At 40.3% G+C, this 16,377-nt stretch overlaps 1 protein-coding gene and 1 non-coding gene across 3 annotated transcripts in view; one reads left to right on the plus strand and one right to left on the minus strand.

Moving 5' to 3' along the window:
* Positions 1–226: 226 nt before the first annotated feature.
* On the minus strand, positions 227–300 carry trnat-cgu (transfer RNA threonine (anticodon CGU)). The gene has a single exon. It is a non-coding gene; the product is annotated as a tRNA-Thr (tRNA).
* Positions 301–4,387: 4,087 nt separating this feature from the next.
* Positions 4,388–16,377, plus strand: part of tapt1b (transmembrane anterior posterior transformation 1b) — a 31,216-nt gene continuing 19,226 nt past the window's right edge. Inside the window, exons 1-3 of one of the 2 annotated variants that reach the window (XM_023799322.2) lie at positions 4,388–4,610; positions 12,237–12,367; positions 16,224–16,342. In XM_023799322.2, coding sequence (XP_023655090.1) covers positions 4,421–4,610; positions 12,237–12,367; positions 16,224–16,342 — 440 coding nt within the window. In that variant the 5' untranslated portion in view covers positions 4,388–4,420. The remainder of the gene's footprint in view (positions 4,611–12,236; positions 12,368–16,223; positions 16,343–16,377) is intronic. The other variant, XM_023799323.2, reaches the window with a different exon arrangement.

The following is a 16,377-nucleotide window of genomic DNA, read 5'->3' on the forward strand; positions in this document are numbered from 1 at the left end:
ATGAGACGTGCAGAAATATGTACTGGTTTTGGGGTTAGAGCCCAGTATCAGGCAGAATCCAGTGCCCTTGGATAAGTTGGGGTTAAGGTCTTTGCTCAGAAGTCCAAAGGTGACTTTACTTTGCTGGTCATGGAATTTGAACTGATGACCTGTGGATCATGGGCAAGAGACACACACCAGCCAAAATAATGGCTACACACTCAGGAGAGCATTTAAGGTCATCCTAAGGCACCGCTGGGATTTGAACCCAGGATCTCCTGTTTACGAGACAGGCACTTTAACCAACTAAGCCACAGTGCCACCACCACTACTTAACTATCACTTTGTACAATTACATTTGACAGGTTTGTTTATCCATTCAAAAAAAAATTTGAATTAGAAACCTTTTATTGTCATTATACCGTGTATAACGAATCTACAGAGCACCAATGAAGAACAACAAAGAACAAACAAACATATAAAAAACAAACAAGATGCTTTTCGTGAGATTTTTCAGAATGTCCTGTAATCACAATCTACATATGTATTTATACTCAGGCTAGCACGAGGTAAAAGAATCTGAAACACATGAACCCAAACTGACTCTATTTACAATTAAAATACCATCGACAATGTGTTTCTTTAGTTTACAGGTTTGCTGTTTCAGGTGCCCTGATCAAAGAAGTCACGTAGCCCCTGCCTCAGATGTCTCAAAATGTATTTGAATAGCTAGTGAGCACAGTAAGGAACATTGTAGCCAGCTAACTGGTTAGCAGGACTTACTGCTGGAGCTATATGAGGCCATCAGGGGGCACCCAAGCCTTGGGAGTGGTTTGAGTGGTGGCCACTGCTGGGGGGTCTTATAAGAAACTATACCACCTCATGTGGTATCACTCCGAGTTTATAATAAGTTTAGGTAGAGCATTTCACTCGTTAGCGATTTGTTGCTAGCGAGGGAGAGCAGTTTGGAATACACCCTTAGATTGGGATAGCCCCACGTGACTGGGTGGCTGTTTGACAAGTTACAAACTAAAATAGAGCGATTAAGAGTATTAAAGTGACCCTGTAACAGAAACCTAACAGTTTTTAGCGTATATTAGCATTGTTTTGTGTAGTTTTTTTTTAACCTTTTCCGCAGTAAATAATGTTTACTGATCACTGTTTACAGATGCGTTGCTAGTTTGATGTCTTGCACCCATTTTAAAACCTTTGTCTCTGTGCATATTGCACACTGTCAGGGAGAATTAGAGTCAGCTGTACTTCTGCATTACATCTGTCTCTCCCCCCCCCCCCCCCCCCCCAGTAAAGTGCATTAATTCGCCACTGCGAATTAATATTCCACACACTGAGCCTCCCACTTTAATCGTCTTCATCACAATGAAACATGACCAGTGCACTCTGATCCGCACTCACTCTTACTATCAAGGGCTCGTTTACCTTAATATTCAAATCTGACCCGTGGCTTTAGCTTAAGATGGATTAACGCCTGGTTAAACACCTCGAGGAGCGATGTCTGGGAATCCAAGAAATTCTGGCCCACTCGACCTCGCTAGCCAGAGACAAAGTACTTACTGAGAAAAAGAGATACATCACTGGTGCTTTCTTGGTCACGCCTGGTCACATATACATTCGTTTTGTGGAATTTACTCTGTGATGTCTATCTTTGCTGAACCTGCAATCAGGAAGTCATATCCTGTTCGTATGACCTGTTTGTTGTCATTTATACATTATTATCACCAAAATCTATTTTATGTGCGTCATTTACCATGATATGGTATGGTCGGTCTATATTATTTGTCTATCGAATTAATAGCAGAACTCTTAAGTTCTGTATATTAGATGATTCTGCATAAATTGTGATGCTCATAAACATCCATGCATGCATCCATCCATCCATGCATCCATTTTCTGTACTTGTTTGTCCTGGTCACGGTGGCCCAGAGCCGATCCCAGGGGCTACAGGGCACAAGGCAGCAAACAACCCGGAATGGGGCACCAACCCCCTGCAGGGCGCTCTCACACACCATTCACACCTACGGGCAATTTGATAACTGTAGGTCACCTCGGTACGTAAACACTGCATAGAAGGCAGACAACATCGCTGAGACTCGAGGCACATGCTTTAAACCTATGAAGCGAGGAGCATGATCCAAGAACCTTAAGCGTACTGCCTGCAGAGTTTGGTGCATTTTTAGGACACTGAGCTCAGCTAGTCTAGTTTGTTTAATTATACAGTCAGTGTACATGAAGGATTGTACTGGCAGTTACCACATTCCTCCAGTTATTCAGACCTAAAATCCACGGAGCATTAGTTGGCCTGTCTGGATTAAGGATTCCCTGACCTCTCTTTTTTATCCTCCTTTTTCGTTCTGTTCCACCACCAACACCCCTGATTGGACTGGCTTAAGAGGACTTGATGAGTAGTCAGTCATTTGAATCAGACCCCAAAATTAAACAAAGGCCCATAATGGCTTGATGTCCCCAAGGTTTGCGAAGGCCCAGCACGGCGGTTTAAGAACAGCGATTTTCATCTCTATTAAACAAAAGTCTTATCTAAAATGACTGACTTTATTCCACAATGTATCAATGCTGTATTCCGGAGACAGAAAGCCTGAGTGTTTTTTTTTTCTTTTCTTCAAACTAATCTGAGAACAGTTTCAAGAATTTAATTTGTTATATTGTACTATACTGCCATCTAGTGGCAATGAAAGCAAGACGCTAAACAGCCATCCAGCTATTTTCCCGGGAATTCAAGGGACTGGCCATTATCCCAGGCGACATGACTGGGATACACCCTGGACGGGTTGCAAGTCCATCAAATGGCACATGTGCGCAAAATGATACACTACTAGCAATTACAGACTTCAGTGAGGTTGGGTGATATGAGGTTCAACAGCTCAGTGCCTCCTATGAGAAGGTCACAAAGTCACATGTCCATGGGCTCTCTAGTATCCCCCTGGTGCTCTGAGCACCAAGTTTGCTCTCACCTGCATGTGTGTCTCATGGAGAGCAAGATGGGACGAAGAGAACTTCCCCACAGGGATTAATAAAATATCTATATTCTAACTCCACATCTTGGGACTGGGAGGAAGGTCATGTGACACAGGGAGAGCATGCACATTGCACACTGCACACACACACACACACACACACACACACACACACACACCAGAGGAGACATTCAAACCCTGAGCCACGTCTGCACCCAGCAAGCTAAACACAGAATGGTGAACTGTTTGCGTACTAAGCAGTACTATGTGTTATTGATAGTAACCTGAATTTATGGGAATAGGGTCCTGTAAAATGGCCCCGTATTCTTTGACCCTAAAACGACAGAGCAATCACTTGTCTTAATGACTCCCAAGAGACTGGCAGACACTGTCAGCAGAAGGCATCCCTTGGTGAGGGAATGCCATAAACTTCACTTTCATGAAACTCATAACATGCTGCTTTTTGTAGGGTCACAGAGGTGCTGCTCGTTTATGAGCCTGTGTTTTTGCACTATTTACCAACTATCCTGTTAAGTTTTTGTATATCCCTGTCAGTGAGGTTTGACTTGTGACGATCATTTGGCTTTGGCAGGCCTATGCTCTCCGCTGCGATTTCTGACATTGCTCCCATTGACACATTAAACAATTTTGCAGTTATTGTGGTTGATGCACTGACTAATTGGGGAATATCTTTGGGACTTTAACTCATATATCTAATAGCCAGACCTCTTTTACAGCTAACAAATATAGCTAATTGACATTTAATTAACCTAATGTGAATCACCTTTGTAGCTGTGCTTGTAACTGTAATTAATGTTTTTATCATGTGCCATTTACATTATATATCCACCCTCTAAATGTATGGCATAAAACATGACTAATTCAATTTTAGCCTATTTATTAATTACAGATTTACACCCAGAATTACAGCCTGTTATTGTTAATCAAAATAAGGTGTGTTTACAATTGTTCCCTTATTTTCCATTTGATTGGAAAATAACTCGAAAAACATCAACAATAATCATCTTTTAATGACTAATCATCTTTTAATGGAAAATATTACAGCTTTTACAGATATTATACTGTACATGTTTCCTAGATTGTCCCTAATAGATGTAATGCTTGTAAAATCTCGGAAATAGCACATAAGAATAATGTTTTGTAGGTAATATTTCGGGTTTAGGATGTTTTTATTAGACTTTATGTTTAACAGTGATAATGAGTTTTTTTAATCTTAGATTCAGGCTTAAGTGACGTACTACTTTCACAGCTTCTTAGGTGACTTGTGCAATCTTTGTTTCTGAGCAGTTACACATAATTACAGATCTGGTGAAGTATCATTTTCGGTTATGTGTTTAAAAATGATGAGCATCATGGGAAATGTAGTTCTCCGTTTGTGCGTGTGGAGCAATGACGTTTTTGTGTTTATCGCTCGCTGCGACTGAGTGAAGATGGCGGACTCGGTGGCGTCTGGCTTCGGGGAGGAAAAGGAGACGGAAAATAACGACAAGGAGAAAGAGAAACCGGCGACGAACAGCAAATTACGGCCCGAGAAACACAGAAGCACATTGGAGGTAACAGAAACCCTGGGATTTTATGAAAGAAACACTGGCAAAAGGGACAAACAGAGGAATCTCTCAGGTGAGTAGGAATGCTAACTCTCAGTGACAGTATAGCAAACGTCAGTTAGCTAGTTACATCTGACAGCTACCGACATGAGCGATGCAAAGGATTTTTAGAGGTATTAGAAAGCATACTTTTATATTTCCGCCATATACCTATTATGACCCGTATGCTTTGAAGAAGACTCGTGAAGTAAATAGGAAAATAAATGAAAATTTGCATAGCTAACTAATAACTGGCGCCTATGGAAGAATAGAGCGGGCTCCTTAACGGTGGACCTCATTTAGCTTTGCTATAAAAGCAGCGGATATTTCTGAACGGCTGCTGGAATATTAAATTGATATGAAATATGCAAATTGAATTGTTTTACGAAAGACTGTGCTAAGTTTACGTGTCTTTGACTCGTTCACTCCGGACCCGTTTTGTTAGTCATGCGATAAAGGCGAAAGGGATCGAAGCACCGTGTCCCTAGCTGACATTGACGCTGGGCATTGCCGTCTGTTTTCGGGCTGCTGATTACGGCTCTGGGGAATAACAGATGTGAAATATTCTGTTATAAACTTATTTGCATCAAAGTTAGTGTTTTCCTGTAGTTTCGAGCATAATTTACCTGGCTTGTCTGTAGCTGCAGGCACACTGCCATTAATATCCAGGTTAGTTGGTCGAATCTGTATGTTTGCCTAACGGGAAACGATCTGTTAAAAAAAAACAAAAAACAAGGGAAATGAGAAAAAAGTCTAACGTTTTCCTTACCATGATCACTCTAGTAAGCCAGATTTATCCACTTTTATGGTCCTCGCCCCGGGTTTGCAAAATATGCGGTTGTTAGGAATGTACTGGTCCTAAACGATGTGGCGCCCTAGGCGAGCATCATTGCCAGCGCCCCCCAGACCGAGGCAAAGTGAAACTGGCTGGCAAGTCGGCGCCCCGTCATAAGTTGGCTGCTTAGACGGGCACCTATGTCGACAATTGGATTGACTGGCCCTGGTTAGGGATCATAAAGGGTCACATAAAGACCATACTGCATGATGGTCACATAAAGACCATCATGCAAACGGAAATATAAACATATTGTGAAAATTCATGTCCGTTTTACATAACAGTATCCTGTTATGTTGCAGTCATATAACGAAATATAAGGAAGTAATTAAAAATCTGTGTGCTGATAGAACCTTCTCATTAATTCTGGAACATAGCAGAAGTCGAAGGGTGTTGTTTGTAAAATGGCTTTATCCCAGGAGATATTTAGGTCCGGCTTGCTGTCTTACTGCATACAAGTGACCAGACGAGCTCTGATTCACGCACACGTCCTTTAACTGATATAATATCAGTCTTGCAAACTTGATGTGAGAAGTATGATTTTTAATTTTTTTTTATATAATTGCATAGTTCCTAATGTATCTAATTGCGTTCTTAACATCTTAATATGCATGTACCTGCAATAGCTGAATATTTAAAATTAGGAAATATTTAGAATATTTAAAATCAGGAAAGCATCCATTATGTTTAAGACAGATTTGGTCGTGCATTAATTCAGAAGTAGTTGTCTGGATTTTGCATTGAGAGAGCATGGTTTAGTGTAATATTACTTTCTATCTCATGCATAGGAGCATATTTACTGGCAGTTGGTTATTAAGGTGAAAGCCAACACATGGTGAATACACGTGATTGGTGTATGAGCTGCATTTTTATGTGTCCCCACACTTGTCTGATAATTTTTTAAAGACAAACATTGCAAGTCAGGATATATCAGAATAATTATTCACTTTGTGGGAAGGGTAATGTTTATTTAAACTGACCGACTGTTCACCTTTATTTTAGCAGAATCCGAAAAACTTTCATGAAGAAAGATTATTATTATTGTGATTTACAATGGTGGGCCTTGTTTTTATTTTTGTTATTATTCTGGCACTTAAAAAGTTAGCTTGGCTTAGGTTAGGATTAGAACTTGTTTTGTGTGATGGTTTATTCTCTGACAAGAGCTTAAGTCTACACCACTTTGGAGTTTAATGTGGGTGAAAAAGTCTGAGAATTTCCTGGTCATTTTCTGAAACTGAACAGGTCAATTTGCATTTCAGAAGCAGTTCAACATAAGAAAATGACACAGAAAAGAAAATGAAATAATAACAACATTTCATTGTCCTACTAGTTCATTTGTTGATTTATTGAGCATTTAACTAAACTACTCTCATCACACTGCATCGGACAATAATAGCTCATTATTGCTGTTGCCGTAGGCAGTTTGACACATATGGTATATAAAATTCCAGATATTATTGTGGTGTTTGTGGATTAATAAAGAATGTGATGAGTCTGATTTTCAGCAAATGTTTTCATTGTATTTCTAGGGTGTGGATTGTATTTCTAGGGTGTTCTGGGGTAAACTCGAATGTCAGGAACCAGAATAGAAGGACAGGTTGTTCCCTGAATGGGATAGGGACCTTATGCCTGCGCACTGATGTCAGACTAGCAAACAAGGCAGGGAATGTGGACTGGCACACCTTCCAGGAGAGACACAGTGGCTGATGGGAAGGGAGAGACTCTTATGGAGGCTGGACATGCAAAAAAAAAAGAACCTATTATTGTCTGCTTGCTTTTCAGCAGGTGAAAGGCACTTGAGATGGAATTTAGCAAGAGAACTATATTATGGTATATTGCTGCAGTATATTGCATCGAATGACTGTAAAAATGATTCCAAAAAACCTGTGAAGGATTTTCCAATTGAAAGTGGAAATATTAGTCTGTCTCCTTATTTATTTTTTGTATTTAATTTGTTTGAAATATTTGTTTCCACTATCCAGTTGATCGCATCTGTATAACCGTCTTTTCCAGCCAGCTACTTTGGCAGAAATGAGATGCCTGAAACCCGGATCCCACTCCCACAAAGTGTGTTTTTTTTGACATGATGTAATGCCAATGGAAATCATGCAGCACTGAGTGTGTTGTGTCAGGAATTTCCAGTTTTGGCAAACAGGAAAAGAATGTTTCTTTTTTTAAAAGAGGAAAGCCAAACATTGTTTTCTGCCATGTTCACATCAGTTCAACAGAGGTTCTGCTTGCACCTTTAGCAGAGACTCATTGACTGTCACTGTAATATTAGACATGTTACTGGAATTATATTTAAAAATCCTTTATTTGTGTTAAGGTTTAAACTGCCTAACAGACAGAGCACTAATGGGCTGCTGCCTTTTTTCTTAAATAAAAACTACATCCTCACGTTTGACTCTAACAGTATTGGAATGAGCCTCATTGCTGATTGAGATTTCACAGAATTGCCTTCATGTTCGTGCCTGTGTACTGATTTTACTTTCTGCTGAAGGTCAGACACTTCGTACAGTGGTGTGTGTGTGTGACTGTGTGAGAGAGAGAGAGTGAAAGCTTGACATTGGTCTTGCTTCTGCTGCCTTTGCTGATCTGGGTCAGACACAGTGGGACAGAGCTGTCTGTTCCCTGATGCCATCAACTCAGGCAGCCATTCAAGTGCCTGAAGTCTGCAAGGCCTGACTAATTGTCAAGGTTGATTTATGGCAGTGTCCCCCAGTCCGGTTCTCGGGGACCCACAGACAGTCCCGGTATTTGCTGGGAGCTGGGAGAGAGCAAAAATGTGGACTGTCTGACAGGGAGCTCGGAGGGAGGAAAAACATGGGCCGGCTGTAGGTCCCCAAGGACCGGGTTGGGAAACACTGATTTATGCTTCTGTGTAGTCCTGTAACCCTGTAGTCCTGTAGCCTGTGCTGTAGCTTAACCCACACCTCTCCAGAAATGTAACTGCAGATGTCAGGCTATGAGGTGCTTTCTGCATTGTTTTTGAGTAAATATTAAGTCTAATATTAAATACAATGGGTCATATCACACCACAGTTGATTTTGAATTTAAAGAGCATGCCAAGCATGTCATTAGCAACTCACTGCGTACAGGAAACTGAATACAGCACAGCTGATGTGAGATTTAATCTGTTTCACCTGTAATGCCATGGAGGCTAAAGAGTATCTGTTTAGCACATTTTATTCTTATCAAGATTATTGATCAGACTGCAGAATTTTAAAATATTGCTGTCACTTCATGTCCTTGGCACTGCTTAGCTAACCCAGTAATGCTGGTTCCCAGGGCTGGCCGGCATTCAGTACCAATCTGACAAAATTCCGTCACTCTGCTCTCGTTAGACTCCTTTCTGCAAACATGATGCATTTCAGTTAAGTTAGTTATATCTCTTAACTGGCAGGGCAATGAGCAGGGAGCACGTTTCACTTGTTTTGTGTATTATGGTTATGCTTTTGATCATCCACAACTGTGACCAGTTAGGCTAAATTTCAAATGAGTAAAGTACTGTTGATTTTGAACAATGTTTAAAGTGTAGCAATTGCTTATTCAGTAAATTAGGGACAACTCTCCCGCTATTATTAGTGATATGACCAAAATGGTGTTTCTGTCAAATGAGAGATGGGATATGAAAGTCATCTGTTACATTTTAGGTGTCAGTGTAATACCAGAAAGGGAAATGAGGGCTACCCCAGTCAGACAGAACTGAATAGGCACCATTAGAGAGGTAAAATCTGTAGTATTAGCATAATAAAATAAAGGATTTAGAAATAAATTACTGTGCAAAAGTTAGCAGAAAATATGGTGGAATAATATCAGATGAGCAGTATTTCCATTATTTCCAACCATTTACACATTTGTGATGAAGTTGTGATGGTCTCGAGCAAGAGGCTGGGAGTTGAGACTGACAACAATCCCATGAAGAATAGAAACTTCCCCTAAACAATTTGGGAGTCAGATATTTCTGTTCCTGGTGGTATGATTGTATGATGTTAATGGTGGAGATTTGCTAGTTTTGGTTCGTTAGTAAGTCGGTATGTTTACATGCACAGCTAAGTCGAGCTACAGTTATAGCTTGACTACAGCATTTAATCGGACTACTGTCGTTGTCCCAGTATACACGCATGGGTATGGACAAATGAAGTAACACAAGCTTTAATTGAGATCTGGTCTGAAGAACAGATACAAGATCAGGATAGCATAACAAGAAAAGTATTTTAGTATACTATGACAGCCCGGTATTGCAAAATTTTCAGATATTGCAATGTGATTTTGCTGTAATAAATATTGGGGTATTTATGAAACAAAAAAGGAGTTCAGCACACAGCACCTAGACCAGTTTGAGTCCGATTGAATGTATAAATACAGGAGTAAATCGATTCCCAATTGCATTATCTGGGTGTCTTGGTCCAACTTTGAGAGATTCGATTTATTACGATTTTAGTCGGACTAACATGTTTACATGCACTTTAAGGGTTCAATAATTCAATTTTCCGTAACAACATAAAGCCACAGTGGGGAAACTGCCAATTACACATCTGGCAGAGCAGTTGGTATTTCACAGGAGAGAGACTAGCTTATGCTAACAGGTGTTGATGTGCTTTCTAACAGCATAGGGTTTTCCAGGTGGAGAACCCTGGGATGCAAACAGAATTGCAGTTTATGTCTTGCTGGCCTACATGCTGTCAGTGGATCTACAAAATGAAGAGATGCAAAAAGAATAGTAGAGATGAAATGCTGATCATGGCCTAGAGTGTCCAGCATCAGATAGCAAATGAAGTAGAGCTGTCACGATTACGCGATTAAAGTGGATTACTTGATAATTAAAGCATCGATAAAGAGTGAAAGCATCAGTTGTGTAGAAGCACTTCTCGTTAAAAGTGAACGAAAATGAAGTTATCTGTCAGTGTTGCAAAACCAAACTTAAATTATCACCACAGCACGACTGCTATGCAAATACATCTTAAAAAAAGACACTCAGGTTCGACGGACTCTCCCAGTAATGCAAGGGTAGCCATAGATATGTGCTATTTAGCCTTTTGGAGTAGCCTAGCTTGTCTTCGACATCACTTTCATTTCAATTATTTTATTTAATTTCTCTATGTCAGAATAATCGCTGCCAAAACAAAGGTTATAGCCCTGTCACATAGCCACATCATCTTCCATAATATGCTACATAAGCATATAATGTTTTTTGTGAGTGTATTGTGTGTTTTTGAGTAGGGCTGAACGATATTAAAGTTCACATTACGATATCTAAAGTTTAGGCGATACTTAAGAAAAACAGAACTCATCTACCAACAAAGTCTGTGAAATAACTTGGTGGTTTTGTCATGAGTTGTGGCAAGAGACACAAAGCAGTGGCAACAAGTTACTTCCTTTAGCTCAACATCCACTCTGGAATACGAAAGATTTCTATACGGTGGAAGACGAATGTCTTCTCATGGCCTGTTCTTGTTCGCTTTTCAGCTCTACGCTCATTTTTGTTTTATTTCTCATGAGCGTGCTGCATGATCTATGAGTGAATCAGACAGCAGGGAGGAGAATTATTATGATTGTCTCGGAGAGCACATGGAGAGTTCATGCAAAAGCGGTAAACTTTAGACTTATTTTTAATTAATTTTTTTACATTTACTTAATCACAAACCTTTCAAAATTTTGTTTCCCATGACTCACCAAAAATGTTTTTGCACAACATATTGAGGGTTTGAAGTGAACCCAGCAGACTTTCGTGGTCTTTGCAATGCGACAGTTGCATGTGCATAAAATGCAATGTCAATAATAGTATTGCATATTGTGCAAGCCTAGCACTAAGGGCAGTAGTGTCACAGTGGGTAGCGCTTTTCATTTCATGGATGTAATTTCTATTATTTAACATACAGAAAAACCTACATTTGATTCTTTAGCTCAGGGTTCTTCAGCTCTGGACCTCGATTCCAAATCCAGGCCTTGTTTTCAGTTCTCCCAGGTAGTTGTTTAATAATTACTGATTCTGATTGGTCAGAGGATTCACACCTGACTGACAGGTAAAGGAAGGCTGGAAAACCAGCAGTGCTCGGACCTCGAGGACCGTGAGTTGAATAACCCTGGTTTAGCTGATGTTTTAGTCATAAGCGACTTACTCTTTCTACCAATTATTAGAAGTAGGTATGTTAACAAAGCTTTTCCCCAGTTAAGTGCCCTTTCTTACGGGAGCTCAGCAGAACCATCCACTTGCAGCAGTAACCTTCACATTATGAATGTGTTGTGTGTGTGTGTGTGTGTGTGTGTGTCTGTCTGTCTGTCTGTCTGTCTGTCTGTCTGTCTGTCTGTCTCAGGAGGGTTCATTCATATCTGAAACATGCAGGGTTAACGTATTTAGAAACTGAAAAAAAATACAATGAAACAATGTACTGAAAACCATTGCTGTAGTATACATCAAGCGTTACTATTTATGGGGGGTAAAAACCTGTTTAACTTGTTGCTGCTCTCCCGTTGAATAAAGACATGTTTATTACCTTGTCAATTTTAAAAATTAATAAGATATTCCTTTCTTTACTTTTAAAATGTTTATATTCCAGAAGTTGCCATACTGTTGAATTTTCTTCATTTGGAATGATTTATTGGATACTGGGTTATAGATGTGTTAAAGAATCTAGAATAGTTGGTGATGCAAAAATGGTAAAAACTGTGGCATCCATGTAATCTGCTGTTTGCAGTGAGTTTACTGCCTTGAGGATTGTATTTATGGACATTACTGTTCTGTGTGCTTTTGAATGACTTTGTTTTAACATTGATGTCACCTCTTTGTTTATCTTTTTTTTTCTCCCTTTCTCTCGAATGCAGACCTTTCACTGGTCCGCTTTATTAGTGCGGAGCTGACCCGGGGGTACTTTCTGGAACACAATGAGGCGAAGTACACCGAGCGGAGGGAGAGAGTGTACACGTGTCTGCGGATCCCTCGCGAGCTGGAGAAGGTAGGCCTCCCCACCCGAGCATCATTTAACAATTTGCTGTTGTGGAGATTCAGCTTGGGACTTAGCTACGGAACAGAGCAAAATGTGAACGCTGTGCAGCCTTGAGACCCACAGATCGGGGAGGTGCATTTGATTATTATGAGTAAATGAGGAACTCTTTGCACTTGTGGTTTCCTCATGGACTTCCTGTCAGAATGATCTGAGAGGGCTGTAGCTCTGCGCGCCCATTAAATAGGACAAGTCTTGGAATAGGAAATAGGTCTCTCTGGCTGGCGGGTTGAGCCAAGGCCCCAGATTGGCTGGCTGTGCCTGATACTGGGTTGCCCTATGGGTGTGTGTGTGAGTACAAGGCAAACACACAGTAGCATAACCAGACAAGGACAGGTTTAGGTGACTGTGTGAGTCTGCCCAGACTCTCTCTCCTACACACTCTGCAGCCACGTCTGTAACCGCTGTCGAATTATCGATTCTCGCATAAAACATTAATTTCTCTGTCACATCACATTCACCCACGTTTTTTTTTTTTTAACTTTCTTTTTGTCCCATGTTTACTGGCCATAGTCTGTTAGTCATCAGTAAAATACTCCATGTAGATGCATATAAACACCACAAGATGGAGACAAAGCTACTATTGATTAGCGAAAGTATCCCGTTGCCTTACTTTGTTTCTCTTCCTGGTAAGCTGGACGCCTCTTGGCTACAGGATTCTGGGAGAATCAGAATTTTTTTTTTCCCTCTAGTTAATTCCAAGTTTACTGGAACAACTTGGCATTGGTGCTATTCCTTGTTGTGGAGAAATGGGATTCTGTTACTAAGCTGCCAAGTCTGTCTGATCATGCCTGCTTACTAGAGATTTATGTCAGTAACTCTCGAAAAGTAATAAGACTTGTGGTAAAATTAACTGAGAGTGATTATACCATGAGGCAGTTTGAGGACAAAACCTGTACTTGATCTTCAGTGCAATTAATGTAGAATATAATTATAGGGTATTATTTCGTATATGCTTTGTAGGCCTTTGTCTGTAAGGTACAGAACACACAGGATCAGGTGACGGAAGCAGAGTTTAAGGCAAGGATTAAAAAAGTAACTTAAAATAAGGGAACATTTTCACCACTGGGTGGGTCTGAGCACATACCAGTTTGAAACCGGTCAGCACTAAGGCAGGAAGCTGTTTCCTGCTGATAACTTGGGGTTGTCCATTAGCCATTTTCATATGTACATGTTTGCTGGCTCCTCTTGGCTCTTGCTTTTGGATTGCCTCAGTTTTAAGATGTGCTACTGCAGTGGTTCCCAAACTGGGGGGCGCAGAGGTATTGCGGAGGGGCGCACCAATGGGATAGCCTCAGGGGCATGTGCCACCCTAAAAGAATCTCTTCACAGACTGGACGATTAAACAAAATAAATCAGCGCAACATTACAGTAACTAACAATAAATAAACCACTAACTTACGTGTACTATTAGAGCATTTATGTAATTTATTTCAACTTTATTTTACCAGGTAAATTAACTGAAAAACAGTTGTCAGTGCTTTACGTGATATTCGGGAGGAATAGCAGATAACGCATCGGAACTTCCTGGGATACAAACGTCACGTTCTTCAGCCAATAAGGGCAAAGTTGTGTCGTCACGGAGGCTGTTCCAGTTTGTTCAGCCGGCTGAGAGGTGCTGTACGATCTGCCTTAAGTCGTCTTGCTCTTGCAAGGTTTTTGTACCATGTGACATGGTGACGTGTCACGACGTTTTTCAGCGCTGGACAAAAAATCTAACCGTATCATGAAAAACAAGGTTTAAAAGTTTCTACATGAAGTGCAGGGAGACTATCAATTAATGGTTATGATTTAGTGTTGTTTTGTGCTATATTATAGGCTGAAACTTGCGGTTATCATTAAAAACAAAATGCGGTAATCGTAAGACAAACTTTAATTCGTGTACGCCAATGAATATTAGCAGGAATGTTAAATCTGCATTTGCATAATTTCAAACTTATGCTGGACTTTTATTTTTAATTGATTGCTCTTTTTTCCTCCCAAAGTGGTGAAATTGCACCATTTGTATTTTGTAGTAGCATTTGTTTCGCTCAATTAGAAAAGGGAGTTGTATTTCAAATAAAGTTTGAATCTGAACCTGTGTAGTTTGAATGGGGGGGGGGGGGGGGGGTTCAATAATGTTCCTATCTAGAAAAGGGGGGCCCTGCAGAGGAAGTTTGGGAACCACTGTGCTACTGTGGTTATTTAACGTGTCTTTTAAGGCAGTGGTTCTCAAGCTTTTTTTTTGTACCGCGACCAATGTTTTCCAGCTCAGTCGCGACCCTATATCAAGTATAGGTCTAAATTAATGCTATGATCAAGCACGCAGTGCACTCTGCGATTTACGCCAATCGATGCCTATCGCACAAATCTGATTGGATCTGCCAGTGAATGTTTAATTATCCATCTGAAGCTTGGCTTCGTGGATTGGTTGTGTTCACGAATTTTGCGCTAAGCATTCGCAGACCCAAAACCCGTTTATATAGGCTAATTCTAGGATTGTGGTTGGGGAATCTGATCATACTGTAGATCAGCATAGGAGCTTGCTGGTTTTAAAATGCTTACATTTCCAACTCTGCCTCACGACCCTTTCAGAACTTGCCGCGACCTAAATTTGGGTCGTGACCCATGGGCTGAGAATCGCTGTTCTAAGGTAAATAAAATGGATATGAATGAGCTGCTGGATAAAATGAGTGTGCAGTATGATTGACTTGTAGAATATACTGTAGTTAGATTCCGTTTTAACACGTCTTCTGTGTCAGTTTGTGTTTTGAATGGATACAATTTATTAGTTTTGAAGTTTCAACATTGATTTTTTATGTATAGTTGCTTTATTGTATCATCATTAAATATGTTTTACTCCCTAATATTGATGCATTTTATTATAAAATTCCTTTTATCAATGAAGACTGGTCATCATGAATAATGCTGTTTTAGTAGACTTGCTTGATATCTTCTGGTTGTTTGATCATAAATCTTGTGCAGGAGTGTCACACAGAATAAAGTGGAGGTTACCAAGCTGATGTTTCACTTGTTTAAGGGGAAGTAGCAGCATGTTATGTCAAGGAGAGAAACACGCGTTCCTTTTGAACAAAGAAGAAACCACTTTCATGCGCACTTCACCACTATCCTCGAAGGCTTTGAAATACAGCCTCATTTCCAGAAAAAGTTAGCATCAAATTCAAATTGAGCATATATTAGTAAAACAATAAAAAAAAATTCTCAGTTTCAACATTTGATATGTTGTCTTTGTTCCATTTTAAATTACATATGGGTTTGTTTGATTTGCAAATCATTGCATTGTTTTTATTTACATTTTACAGAGTGTCCCAACTTTTTTGGAAACGGGGGTGTGTGTCTTTATGGTTTTTATTCAAGACAAAAAAATTTTATCGTGATTTGGATGCTGTTCATGTCTAAATACCATGTATTTTTACAACTGCAATGTCATATATGCTGATCAAAATGTTTCAGTAGTGTTTAATACAGACTGTCCCTGACTCACGACTGAGTTCTGGTCTGACAGACGGGTCATACATCAAAACAAGATAATCACACTGACTTCTGGGTGTGACAATGAGACTGGGTAGGAAAGCTCTGCCAGGTGTACGGCTGTCCGAAATGTATTTTTACATACGTTTACTTAATTTCTGATTATTATTTTTTTCTTTTGTTGTAAACTTTGCCTATATCTGTGAGTCGTAAGTCGCATCGGATGTAAGTCCGGGACAATCTGTTTTGAAAAGTGATTCATTGTCGCTGGTCACCATGGTGACGTAATGTTCAATTTTGCCGTGGGACTCATGCTGTCTCCTCTCTGACTCCCCAGCTGATGCTCTTCGGCTTCTTCCTGTGCCTGGATGCCTTCCTCTATGTGTTCACCCTGCTCCCGCTGCGGGTCTTACTGGCACTCATCAGGTTCCTCACGCTGCCATGCTGTGGACTGAGGTGAGCATGCCCTACCTTACCCTACCCTACCCTGC

The sequence above is a fragment of the Paramormyrops kingsleyae genome, chromosome 25, assembly GCF_048594095.1.
Source record: "Paramormyrops kingsleyae isolate MSU_618 chromosome 25, PKINGS_0.4, whole genome shotgun sequence".
Classification (NCBI taxonomy): Eukaryota; Metazoa; Chordata; class Actinopteri; order Osteoglossiformes; family Mormyridae; genus Paramormyrops; species Paramormyrops kingsleyae.